The 13,624-nt window shown below is 40.4% G+C and overlaps 2 protein-coding genes across 2 annotated transcripts; both read left to right on the top strand.

Annotated features, from left to right (window-relative positions):
- Positions 1–666: 666 nt before the first annotated feature.
- Positions 667–3,955, top strand: LOC116123363 (glycine-rich cell wall structural protein 1-like). Its single transcript, XM_031409145.1, has 2 exons — positions 667–802; positions 3,636–3,955. Exons 1-2 carry the CDS (start codon positions 667–669, stop codon positions 3,953–3,955), a joined length of 456 nt encoding a protein of 151 aa, XP_031265005.1.
- Positions 3,956–6,334: 2,379 nt separating this feature from the next.
- LOC116123362 (glycine-rich cell wall structural protein 1-like) lies at positions 6,335–7,839 on the top strand. The gene is made up of 4 exons (XM_031409144.1): positions 6,335–6,464; positions 6,931–7,233; positions 7,584–7,670; positions 7,820–7,839. Exons 1-4 carry the CDS (start codon positions 6,335–6,337, stop codon positions 7,837–7,839), a joined length of 540 nt encoding a protein of 179 aa, XP_031265004.1.
- The last annotated feature ends 5,785 nt before the right edge of the window (positions 7,840–13,624 follow it).

Here is a 13,624-nt window from a genome sequence, read left to right as displayed (position 1 = left end):
CGACCTACTCGACAATATCCCCAACATTAGTGTGCCGGTTTTAACCCACGCTAAAGGCATGCTCAAACCTCGCAAGTTCATGAGATGAGTAATGCATGCCGATCTGGCAATGGCTGACGTTCCAATTATAACCAACGTTGTAAGCAACGCACTGATGAGCATGATAGCACCTACCAGTCAAGCCATCATGACTCGACTTCGCGCGTCAATGCACACAATGGAGAGGGCTCACAAGCGACAGACTTGCGAACTCATATGCTCGAGGTGAGGCTAAATAGAGTCAGCCAAGGCAATCCTCATAACGAAGACTTAGATCAGGTGCAGAGAATGCTCAACGATATAAGAGCCCGCCAAAACAATGCAACAAAAGAGATAGTGAGCTCTCCATTTATAGAGGAAGTATGCCAGGCCCCGCTTCCCCAAAGATTCAAGGCACTAGAAAGCAATTTCGATGGGAAAGGAGATCCTAGAGACCATCTTGACACTTTCAACGACCTAATGGAGCTACACTAGGTCTGTGACTTGGCAAAATACCGCTGCTTTGCGGTCACATTAGTAGGGGATGCCAAAAGGTGGTACAAGAGGCTCAAGGCAAACTCAATTAGTTCTTGGCAACAGTTCTCCTCGCTGTACCTACAATAATTCCAAGCGAAGAGACAGTTCACAATGCCGCTCAACTACCTGAGCAATATTCATCAGGAGAGAGACGAAACACTGACCTTGTATCTAACGAGGTTTCAGAACGAGCAGGCAAAGGTCGCGGATGCACCTGAAAAGTCAATCCGGACTTTGCTCATTGCGGGTATCAGGCTTTAGATGGAGCTGTGGAAAGAGCTCCAAAGTGAAAACCATGTGAGCCTAGCAAAGTTCTACTGAATGGCTGCTAAACGTCAGCGAGTGGAAAGCTTGCTAGCAGCCCTCGCCACGAAAAGCCCCCAATAGGTGACAAGATTGCCCAGCAAATAAATGAAGGGGCCAAGACCGCAATGATAGGGATCAGAATAGGTTCCAAAAAAGACAGAAAACAGAAAATCACGGGGAAAGACAACCTTTCCTGCGATACGCAAAATGCACCCCCCTTACTCAAGACATAGCTCATATATTTGAAGTCTCTGGTGAGGCTAAAAGATTGTCTGCTCCAGAAAGGATGAGGGGGGCTTCGGGCAGAAGAGATCGACAGAAATATTGTCGATATCATTGGGACATCGGGCACAATACCAATGAGTGCCAGGCTTTAAAGGACGCCATCGAAGATTTGATCCAAAGGGTCCACCTAAAAGAATTTGTTAAGGAGGTACCAGCTCGCAAAAATACAAGCGAACAGAATAATCAGGTCCAACAAGCCCCGACCAACAATGAGGTCCTAGTAGGTATGATCTATGGGGGTCCCGATATTGTAGGGAGCTTAAGGCGCTCTTGCGAACAATATGCGCAAGAGGCTAGGACAGACTCGATTCCCTGAGTAATGAGCTGTGAATTTAAGCCACTAAAACGGCCCAGGTAAGAGAACGAGGTGATATGATTCACTGTGGATGAGACATTGTATATAATGCAGAAGATGAGGATGGCAATGGCTTTATATAATATAAAGGTTGCCTCAAGAAAAAGTCTCTTCAGAATTGTTACGTTTGTGGTGACGATAAAAGGAGAGGGATTCTGATTTGCGTGATGACGTTATTTCTTCAGAGGTTTGATTGCCCAGTACCGAATTTGAATTTTGTAACAATCAAGCATGCCATATTATATGGAATAGTATTCTTCTTACCATTTGACTGGTTGGTGATGTTCATACTCCTAAACAGTTACTATTTATTAGAGTTCAAAAAGCAAGCCAAATTCTGGATTTGCATGGTTTTACTTTAGACATATAACAACAACACAAGTACTCTTAGTTGACTTAACTTGGCCTTGTTAGTTGTTAGAGATCATCTTTCTGGATTTTTCCTCTCTCGAAAAATATTTTCTTTTTTTATTTCTTTGACATGGAAAATCACAACACTCATTACTCAATCTCTATGGATCTCACAAGGAATAATTAATATCAATTATTCAAAAAACATTTATCACTCACTGTGTATAGCTATGAATCTTCAAGTGTGTTAATTAATCTTCAAAGTTATTGATACATATTTCGAAATTTTAATTTTATTTCTTTGATGGGCATGACCAAAACCTTTTATTTTATTAAAAAGCCCTTTTTCAGATATTTTGCTTGGATTAAAATACTGGGCTTTATTTTATTTCATATAAATCCCCTTTCATTTGAACTAGGATATTTATTTTATTTTCATTTATCAATCCAAAACGTTCTCTCAAATTTATTATTTTAAATTGTGTCCTAAAGCCTCTAAAGAAGGTTTTTTTTTTTTTTTTTTTTTTTTTTTTTTAAATAAAAGGACAGTTTTTAAATAAAGCATCGAATACTTCCTATTAAAACAATTTTGATTTGTTGTCCTAAAAGGTTTTGTCCAAAAAAGATTTAAGTGAAACGCTCTAGCTTTAGAAGATCATTTTCTTTAAATTGCTATCCAGAAAGAGTTTAATTTGTTTTAAGAGTATACCACATGTTCCCACCCGAGGTTCAGCGAAATGGTACATTGGTATCCCTGATTTCATTTATTTCATATTTCCACCCTCAAAGTAACATCGTTAGGGTTCTCACACATATGCAGAGATTGCAATTATCAAATTATCCTTGAACCTTTGACTTTTGATTATTTAGCAATCAAAAATTGAGTGGGCACGTAAAAAACCGATAATGCCATATATTTATTATATATACCCATAATAAATTTATGAAATCACCATAATGCCCCTTTATTTTAACTGTAAAATGCAAAATTCTAGAGTTGAATTACCCTTAACCCTAATAAAAATCATAAATTAAAATAAATTAAAAACGTAAACCCTTCATCTTCCTGGTTTTTGCCCTCTAGGGTTGTCATAACCTCTTAGGCCATTTTGGCCATTCCTGACACTAGCGAACAAAGGTGAGGGTCCTCAGATGATGACCAAGGCCTGAACGGCCTGATCATGACATGAAAACCGTCGGCGTCGTCGAGGTGCCTTAGGCCACTTGGTCGCCTCCAGCCAGCATGCGACCACCTGGCCAACCCTCGACATTGATCAGCCCACTTGACACCACTATTTGCTTTCCCTGGCCATCCCCACCAAAACCTTAACACCATCTAGTCGTGTCGCTTGCCACCGGTCACCCATGTCTTCTCTCTATCGCGTTGCATAACTCTGCGTCGTGTGACCCCATGCCGTGACCTAACAGCCCCCAACTATCACAAACTACCACCATCAAGCCTATTGGTCGAACCTCGCCGCTCAGTCGCCTGTCACGCTCCAATCGCACGTTGCCTGCAGTTGTGTTGCTTTGGTATTTGATTGAATTGGAGTTTGATTAAGTTGGCTGTTTTATTCAATCGGAGTTTGGTTGAATTTGATTTGTGTTTGGGAGTGTGAATTTTTTTTTTTTTTTTGCAAAATTTCAATTGGAAGATTGGCAAAAAAAAAGGGAGGCGGAGTTCATTTTTTTTTTAATTTTTTTTGGTAAAAGCCTTTTAGCTTTGCTTTAAGATCAGGAAAGGAGTTTCCCCGATGTTGTGCAATGGCAATGTGAGATTTAGTTGGAGCTGAAGGTGGTGGAGGAGGTGTAAGTGGAGGTGGAGGCTTTGGTGGTGGTGGAGGAGGAGATGTTAGAGATAGTTCTAATGAAGGTGGAGGCTTTGGAGTTGGGGGCGGTGTTGGTGGCGGGGCTAAAGGTGATATTGATGGTGGTGGTGGAGTAGGAGGAAGAGGTGGAGTTGGTGGTGGTGGTTCTGGTCATGGTGGAGGCTTTGGTACTAGAGAAGATGGTATTGGTGGTGTTGGTAGTGGTGTTGGAGGAGGAGGTGATGGTGGTGGGGGTGGGGGTGGAGGTGGAGTAAATCACCATTTTAACCTTTAACTTTTAAAATAAATGATATGACATTACTTTAAGGGTGAGAATCTGAAATAAATGAAACAGGTATCAACTTACCATTTCGCTAAACCTCAGGTTACATGCCGTGTACTCTTTGTTTTAACCGTTTATATTTCATTAAATTCTCCCAAGGTTATTTTAGTAAAATCATTTTCTTCTTCAATAATTTTTTTTTTCTTAATTTTTTTTTCAAGAGATAAATAATCTCACCACTTATCTCACATCTTTATCACTAAAGAATTTTAATCTTGAAATTATTCATTATTTTATGTTATTGAAGCATTTATCTTGACATAAATAAAGGTGGGCAAGGACTAGGCTCAATCGATCCCGAGTCTGGGCCCAATGGGTCCGGTCCCATTGGGACCAAGCTCATTTTGGTTGGGACAGGTATGTTTTTATTTAGTTTATAAAATCATTTCCTTAATAAAACTCTTTGATATAAATCTCTTCTTAATTCTTAATTTATTTATTTTATTCATTGAACATAGACACCTAGATTATATTTCTAATCTTATTTATCTTTGTTTTTGCTATAATTAGGAGATAAAAAGTAAAGGACAAAATTAAAATGGACCATAAATATATGAGCCTAAGGCGAGAGCTTTTATCTTATTTTCTTTCTCGAAATTTATGTGTTTATGTACAATGAATGGCTGCTATTTATAGACTTAGTCAGCTGCCTAGGTAACCAATCAGTTTTCACTTCAATTTGGATAAAGGTAAACCAATTTAAGCTAAACTAAGTGTTATTGGTTCACAAGCGTTGTATTACTAGAAATCTTATAATAATGAAAAGATAGATTATTAAAAATATTATATTAAATATACTTGGTTAGATTAAAATAAATTGATAAATATAAATGTTGATACAAGATTTTGCACCAACTAGAACGATCTGATTGACCTTGACGAAATCGGAACGGATGTGTACGTGATTACGGGTAACCAGCAATGTAATGAATCAGGAACAATTAATAAATGACACAGAAAAATTTTAAAGTGGTTTGGCGAGTTAAACTCTTGAGCCTGAGTCCACTGTTTTTGTATTTACTGTGAGAGCTTACAATAATAATCCTAGAACAATTTACTAACCCCGTTCTCCTCGTTGGAGGGGGTTTATATATAGATTTTGTACAAAGAAAAGAGTGAAAATAAAGGGATTACAATTAAGATTAAAATGCAACTCCAATATTCTTGCGATTGAACGCTAAGATTGCACCAAGATTGCTGTCGATCTGATCCCTTCCGAGATATCCAGGATCTGAAATTATCTGTGAGTTGGTTGAACAATTGTAGGGATTGGTCGCGACTAGCTTGTGCTAGGTCAAGCTACAACTCGATGAGCTTATGCTGGGTCGGACAATCGCTTGAGTCTAATTGATTCTAGATCGAGCTATAACCTCACAATTCTCCAAGCTTGATGAAAAAATTACACATAACATCTGCCCCTAATGTTCAGTGCTCGTTTCGAGCTTCGAAGATTATTGCTCAATTTGATATCAAGCTTGGACTCCGTCGGTTGTGTGATGAATGCAGGTATAGTTGAGCTTCATGAGTCGGACTAATCTCCAATCGACATACTCAACACTTGGCTTTTCCTCTGTTGTGGTATTCTTGACAAACTCAGAATTTGAAATGAGGGGCATATGTGTAACTTCCATGCGGACATGTCGCATTAAATGTAGTAGCCTTTGGCAGTTAGTATTCGTCATGCGTGGGTGACTACAACTATCCACATACAAAATCAAAGTGACGTGCTGTGATGGTTATGATTATGGCAGTCTGACAGTTGATCGACCATCACAGATAATTGACACGTGGCCACGTCCAAAGGCTAAGATTGCTCGATGAATGGAGGGCTGAGATTCACTGTAGATCAATGGCTACGGTCGAATCCCGCCCTTTTGTCTCCCATGCAAACCACTATAGAAGCTGGCAACCTCGTCAAAAGTTCTACGCACTTTGCAAAAGTTTTCAGATTTCTTTGCTTATTATGTCATTACTTTTTCATTTTCATGGCGCTTTTCCAGCAAGTTTCTTCAATCTTTACACTTCAGTAAGGTTTCTTTCTCTTCCTTTACTTGTTTTTGTACCTTTTTGCGGTTGAGGGTGGCCATTGTCGTGGCCACATTGAGTTTTTTTAAGGCTTTGTTAGGGTTTTTTTAGTGTGTTTTTGGCGGTTTTGGGTTTAAGGGTTTATGGTGGTGACCGCCAGAATCCTGGTAGCTCGTTTGTGTCTGGTGTTTGACGCGAGCTATTTTGGGTGCCCGAATTGAAAGCAAAGTGTGGATAGATAGTTGAATTTTCGAGCTCTGACACATGTTCGCTTCTGTTTTAGGTACCTAAAGGCAAACTTTCACCATGTCTTCATCAAGTAGCCACAACATTGATCGCATGTTCGACTCTCCAACGGGCTCAGCGGTTCTCAGGGATGTAATCCCTGAGATCTCTAAGGACGTCATTGCATGGAGATTAGATCCTGATGTGGCGGGCTCCTCTAACCATGCTTCCACGGAGATTTCTTAGCTAAAGAAATCTCCAGCCCATAGGCCCCGAAAGGAACCACATTCCTCGATTAGGGCCGAGGACATTAGGTGCATAAATGAAGTTTATGCGCCTCAACTTTCCTTAACGGCTTCGAGAGGCTTCTCCTGTAATATCCCACTTGAGGTACGTATTTAAGATTTGTTGTATTAGTTAAAAGTTTATTGTTTTAACTTAAATTGAGTTTGTATGTTGAGTTGGTTGAATTGTTGCCTTGAAATGGGTTGAGTTTTGGTGAAGTTGGAAATTCCAGTTTTTGGGCAAAATTTCAATTGGAAGATTGGCAAAAAAAAGGGAGGCGGATTTCTTTTTTTTTTTTTTTTTTTTTTTTTTTGGGTAAAAGCCTTTCAGCTTTGCTTTAAGATCGGGAAAGGAGTTTCCCCGATGTTGTGTAGTGGAAATGTGAGATTTAGTTGGAGCCGAAGGTGGTGGAGGAGGTGTAAGTGGAGGTGGAGGCTTTGGTGGTGGTGGAGGAGGAGATGTTAGAGATAGTTCTAGTGAAGGTGGAGGCTTTGGAGCCGGGGGCAGTGATGGTGGCGGGGCTAAAGGTGATATTGATGGTAGTGGTGGAGCAAGAGGAGGAGGTGGAGTTGGTGGTGGTGGTTTTGGTCATGGTGAAGGCTTTGGTACTGGAGAAGATGGTATTGGTGGTGTTGGTAGTGGTGTTGGAGGAGGAGGTGGTGGTGGTGGTGGTGGGGGTGGGGGTGGGGGTGGAGGTGGAGTAAATTACCATTTTAACCTTTAACTTTTAAAATAAATGATACGACATTACTTTAAGGGTGAGAATCTGAAATAAATGAAACAGGGGTATCAACTTACCATTTCGCTAAACCTCAAGTTACATGTCGTGTACTCTTTGTTTTAACCGTTTATATTTCATTAAATTCTCTCAAGGTTATTTTAGTAAAATCATTTTCTTCTTCAATAAATTTTATTTTCTTCATTTTTTTTTTCAAGAGATAACTAATCTCACTACTTATCCGAAATCTTTATCACTAAAGAATTTTAATCTCGAAATTATTCATTATTTTATGTTATTGAAGCATTTATCTTGACATAAATAAAGGTGGGCAAGGACTGGGCTCAATCGATCCCGAGTCTGGGCCCAATGGGTCCGGTCCCATTGGGACCAAGCTCATTTTGGCTGGGACAGGTATGTTTTTATTTAGTTTATAAAATCATTTCCTTAATAAAACTCTTTGATATAAATCTCTTCTTAATTCTTAATTTATTTATTTTATTCATTGAACATAGACACCTAGATTATATTTCTAATCTTATTTATCTTTGTTTTTGCTATAGTTGTAGGAGATAAAAAGTAAAGGACAAAATCAAAATGGACCATAAATATATGAGCCTAAAGGCGAGAGCTTTTATCTTATTTTCTTTCTCGAAATTTATGTGTTCATATACAATGAATGGCTGCTATTTATAGACTTAGTCAGCTGCCTAGGTAACCAATCAGTTTTCATTTCAATTTGGATAAAGGTAAACCAATTTAAGCTAAACTAAGTGTTATTGGTTCACAAGCGTTGTATTACTAGAAATCTTATAATAATGAAAGGATAGATTATTAAAAATATTATATTAAATATACTTGGTTAGATTAAAATAAATTGATAAATATAAATGTTGATACAAGATTTTGAACCAACTAGAACGATCCGATTGACTTTGACGAAATCGGAATGGATGTGTACGTGATTACGGGTAACCAGCAATGTAATGAATCAAGAACAATTAATAAATGACACAAAATTTTTTTAAAGTGGTTCGGTGAGTTAAACTTTTGAGCCTACGTCCACTGTTTTTGTATTTACTGTGAGAGCTTACAATAATAATCTTAGAACAATTTACTAACCTCGTTCTCCTCATTGGAGGGGGTTTATATACATATTTTGTACAAAGAAAAGAGTGAAAATAAAGGGATTACAATTAAGATTGAAATACAACTCTGATATTCTTGCGATTGAGCGCTAAGATTGCGCCAAGATTGCTGTCGATTTGATCCCTTCCGAGATGTCCAGGATCTGAAATTATCTGAGTTGGTTGAACAATTGTAGGGATTGGTCGCGACTAGCTTGTGCTAGGTCGAGCTACAACTCGATGAGCTTATGCTGGGTCGGACAATCGATTGAGTCTAATTGATTCTGGTCGAGCTATAACCTCAAAATTCCCCAAGCTTGATGAAAAAAATTACACACAACATCCGCCCCTAATGTTTGGTGCTCGTTTCGAGCTTCGAAGATTATTGCTCGATTTGATATCAAACTTGGACTCCGTCGGTTGTGTGATGAATGCAGGTATGGTTGAACTTCATAAGTTGGACTAATCTCCAATCGACATACTCAACACTTGGCTTTTCCTCTGCTGTGGTATTCTTGACAAACTCAGAAGTTGAAATGAAGGGCATATGTGTAACTTCCACGTGGACATGTCGCATTAAATGTAGTAGCCTTTGGCAGTTAGTTTTTGTCGTGCGTGGGTGACTACAACTGTCCACGTGCAAAATCGAAGTGACGTGCAGTGACGGTTATGATTATGGCAGTCTGACAATTGATCGACCCTCACAGATAATTGACACGTGGCCACGTCCAAAGGCCAAGATTACTCGACGAATGGAAGGCTGAGATTCACTGTAGATCAATGGCTACAGTCAAATCCCGCCCCTTTGTCTCCCATGCAAACCACTATAAAAGCTAGCAACCTCATCAGAAGTTCTATGCACTTTGCAAAAGTTTTCAGATTTCTTTGCTTATTATGTCACTGCTCTTTCATTTTCATGGCGCTTTTCTAACAAGTTTCTTCAATCTTTACACTTTGGTAAGGTTTCGTTCTCTTCCTTTACTTGTTTTTGTACCTTTTTGCGGTTGAGGGTGGCCATTGTCGTGGCCACATTGAGTTTTTTTAAGGCTTTGTGAGGGTTTTTTTAGTGTGTTTCTAGCGGTTTTGGGTTTAAGGGTTTATGGTGGTGGCCGCCAGAATCCTAGTAGCTCGTTTGTGTCTGTTGTTCGACGCAAGCTATCTTGGGTGCTTGAACTGAAAACAAAGTGTGGATAGATTGTTGAATTTTCAAGCTCTGACACATGTTCGCTTCTGTTTCAGGTACCTAAAGGCAAGCTTTCACCATGTCTTCATCGAGTAGCCACAACATTGATCGCATATTCGACTCTCTAACAGGCTCAACGGTTCTCAGGGATGTAATCCTTGAGATCTCCAAGGAGGTCGTTGCATGGAGCTTAGATCCTGATGCAGTAGGCTCTTCTAACCATGCTTCCACGGAGATTTCTTAGCCGAAGAAATCTCCAGCCCATAGGCCCTGGAAGGAACCACATTCCTCGATTAGGGCCGAGGACATTAGGTGCATAAATGAAGTTTATGCGCCTCAACTTTCCTTAACGGCTCCGGGAGGCTTCTCCTATAAAAATCCCCCCATTGGTTGTGTGGCGGTTTTTGATACACTTTTAAGGTGTGGGATGTCTATTCCCCCTCATTACTTCGTCGCCAGTGTTTTGGAATGGTTCGATATCGCTCATATTCAGTTGCTGGCGAACTCATACATAATAATAGTAAGTATGTATATGGCATACCGAGTAGCCAATTTGGGCTAGCTATCTGTAGAGGAGCTCATCCATTTGTATAGATTAAAAAAAAGTTAAGACAAAATGTACAATCTCTCCAGGTGAGAAAAGTGCATTTTAACGATTTGGTCGATATCCCAAAAAAAGTTTCGCACTGGGACTCATAATATTTTTTCTACAAGGCCGAGGAGACCAGCATTTTTGCTCCCGAAGCTAGTAAGATTCTAACCCTTGTGCGTGCAAAGAATGTTTCAAAACTCATCGTCAAACTAACCAAATTCTTTTGCTTTGCAGTAAAAGTTGAGCAAAACTTTCTTCCTGGAGCGAGCTTAGCGTGGCTTCAGCATTTCAACAATCTTTCCGAGGGTGAGCGCAAAGTTACTAAGCTTATCACACTTCCTCTATCGAGAGAGTATGACTTTTGTGCCAGCAAAGCCAAATTCAATACCATTATTCAGAAAGGTAAGTGCTTACTTGCTGGTTTTTTTTTTTTTTTTCCACTCCGTTAGGTCGTTGATTGTTTGATTCTCCCTTCATAGATATGTGGGCCAAAAAACCTAAAGGCCTAAACAAGAATACGACAGCACCTGGGGCTACCAAAAAATCGCTAGTCGCTCCGGCGAAGAAACAACCCGTTAATACTGTTGGGGTGTCCGGGCATGGTACCTCGTGCCCGATCCGCAAGTAGAATGGTGGTGAGCTTAGGAAAGGCCCAAGTGCCAAGAAGCCCTCAACTACCTCGGGAAGAAAAATGCCTCTAAGCTCCAAAAAGGCCCGGTGAAGAAAACCCCCGATCCAACTAGAGGCTCAAGGAAACAGAAAATGTGTGAGCAACATGATGGCTCGAGCAAGAAGAAGATTTTAGAGCAACATGAAGGCTCTGGCAAGAAGAAATCGATCGAGTTGTGAGGGGGCTCGGGGAAGCAGAAAGTTGTTGAGCAACAAGGTGGCTCGGGCAAGGAGGTTGTAGGGCAAGCTAGTGGCCTTAAGAAATCTGCAACCAAGGACTTGGCCAAGAAGAAGTATGTTCTCACGGGTAACGCTGCCATTCCCATGGGAAATAAATCGAGCTCGCCTCAATAGGGAGGCAAAAAGATGGACGAGGTAACTCAAGCCGCGCTCGACATATTGATCAATGAGCTCCTCGAGCACATCAGCGTTGGGGCATCAGCGGCCAAGATGCCATAACTCTGCGGACTTTTACGAGCATTAGAGATTTGTCTCCTTCCCAACTGCTGGCTCGGGCATGCAGCTATGTGACCAAGGTATTAATAATTCGCCCTCTTTACTTTTTTGGATGCTTCTCCTTCTTCTCCATTGACTCTCTTTTCTTTTTAGGCTTGTGTGGCAACCAAGCTTATCTTTGATGAGAGTTACCCCACATTGGAGGGTACTCATCTGGGGTGACAGGAAGCGGAGATTCTAAAGAATGATGCTTTGGCTAGGGCCGACTTGGTAGAGAAGGAGAATGACCTAAAGTAGTCTGAGCTTGATCGGCTTAAAGAAGAGGTCAGAGCCTTTAAGGTGAACGAAAATGAGTTCCTTGACAAAATCAAGGTGAGCAAGACTGATGAAGCAAAGGCTGAAGTGAAAGCGGTTGAGTCTGAGAAGAGCTTGGCATAACAACAAGGTGCCAACAACAAACTAAATTTCGAGCTTACCTTTGCTCAAAAGGTTGCCTTAGACTAGGAGGCTAAGTGTAAGAAGGCCTCGCTCGAACTCACAAAGGAGGTGGAAGGTTGCCAAGGGGCCGAGGTTGAACAACTTAGGCTAGACGTCAAGGAGCTAAACTTAGCCATCACAAGCTATGCTTGGGAAACGTTGGTCTTTCTCGTGTAGAAGCTATGGGAAGTTCACCCTTCGCTTGACTTTTCCTTCCTTCCAAGGGCCTATCAAAAGGAGGTCCACAGGATGAAAACTAAGGCCTAGGGCATGGAGTATGTCTATTCAGATGACTCCGAGCTCAACAACGAGGGTGAAGAAGAGGTTGAGGAGGGAGGGGAGGGTGCTGGAGTTAAGCACAAGGTTGAAGATCCGTCTCCTCTAGCTACTCTCCCACCTATTGCTGTTGACCTTCCCTCAGTCGAGCCTCCGGTGGATGTCCCAGATCTTACCTCTGAAGAAGCTGCCAAGACTCTTATGGCCAATGATACTCCTACACCTGTTGGCAATGATCTTTTTGCTCCTGCTGGCGATGATGCCCTTGCTCCTACTACTTAGAGATTTTTTTTATCTTTTTTTTTTTTAAGTTTGTAACTGAACTAACACAATTAATGAAAAATTTATTTTGCCTATTTCTATCAACCAATTTTTTATTTCTATAGAGTCGTTTTGATCGGACTTAACATAAAAAATTTGAATTTGCTCCAAGTTATGTGTAGCTCGCTTCTTGAGGAACTTTTCGAACATATAAGGAAATCTTATGTGCGACAACTCCGAGTTTAGACTAGTTATTCGTCTCGAGTTTTGGTCGCCAGTTTATGACCAATTTTCCTTTGACGTGTTTTACTCGAGTTTTTCCAAGTTTAACTTCGTCGATTCAGGGAATTTCTCCCTTCATGAGCTGAATTTTGGTGTGGCTTAAAGAGCTAAGCTGCATTTTTTTGAACTCTTGACTCTGAGTTTTGAATGTGATCGCGTAGGTTGCGATTTTGAATCAATAGATAATAAATGACAAATAAAATAACAATAAATAAAAAGTGATGAGTAAAATAGAGTTCATGAATAATACCTCGTTTTCATTGAAAAAAATTGGTCATAAACAACCTTACATTGAATATGAAAGAACAAACAAAATATGGTTGGAACGAGCTAATCCCAACTTCAACTGGGGTCATTGCTTCACACTCCTATCAAACTGCTTATTGGTAATACCTTCGCAAATACTTGGTGTTTTATGCTCGCAATATAGCTTTATCGTTAAGGTGTTCTTGGTGGAAATTAAAATTCCTGGTGCAAGCTTTTCATAGATCCTGAAATGACCTTCTCATTTGGGCTTAAGTGCCCCCAAGTTCAGGTTTTATGTACCCTGGACAACCTTTTTGAGGACTAGGTCGCCCACTCCGAAGTCCTTGTTCTTGAACTTGGAGTTGAAGTATCGTCTGGCTCGCTGTTGGTAGGAGGCGGCGAGCCTTAGCTAAGACTTGACTCAATGTTCATCGATTAGATCTAGCCTCAGATGGAGAACATCTTCGTTTATTTTTTCATTAAAGACCTCCCTTCGGAACGAGCTAATCCCAACTTCAACAGGGGTCATTGCTTCACAACTGTATGAAAGTGAGAGTGGGGTTTCTCCTATCAAGCTTTTGGTTATCGTCCTATAAGACCATAAGGCCTTGGGTAATTCCTCAGCCTATTTTCCCTTAAGGGCATCAAGCTTCTTTTTGATGGTGTGCTTGATCACTTTGTTCACAACCTCCACTTGGCTATTGGCTTGAGGCCGATAAACAACGACAAAACATTTCTTGATTCCGAGTCTTTCATAGAAGGATTTGAAGTCCTCACAATCAAAATGTTTTTCATTATC

The sequence above is a fragment of the Pistacia vera genome, unplaced genomic scaffold (genome assembly GCF_008641045.1).
Source record: "Pistacia vera cultivar Batoury unplaced genomic scaffold, PisVer_v2 Contig142, whole genome shotgun sequence".
NCBI classification, from domain to species: domain Eukaryota; kingdom Viridiplantae; phylum Streptophyta; class Magnoliopsida; order Sapindales; family Anacardiaceae; genus Pistacia; species Pistacia vera.
Note: the sequence above shows the minus strand (reverse complement) of the source record. Positions and strands in the feature narration are given on the sequence as shown.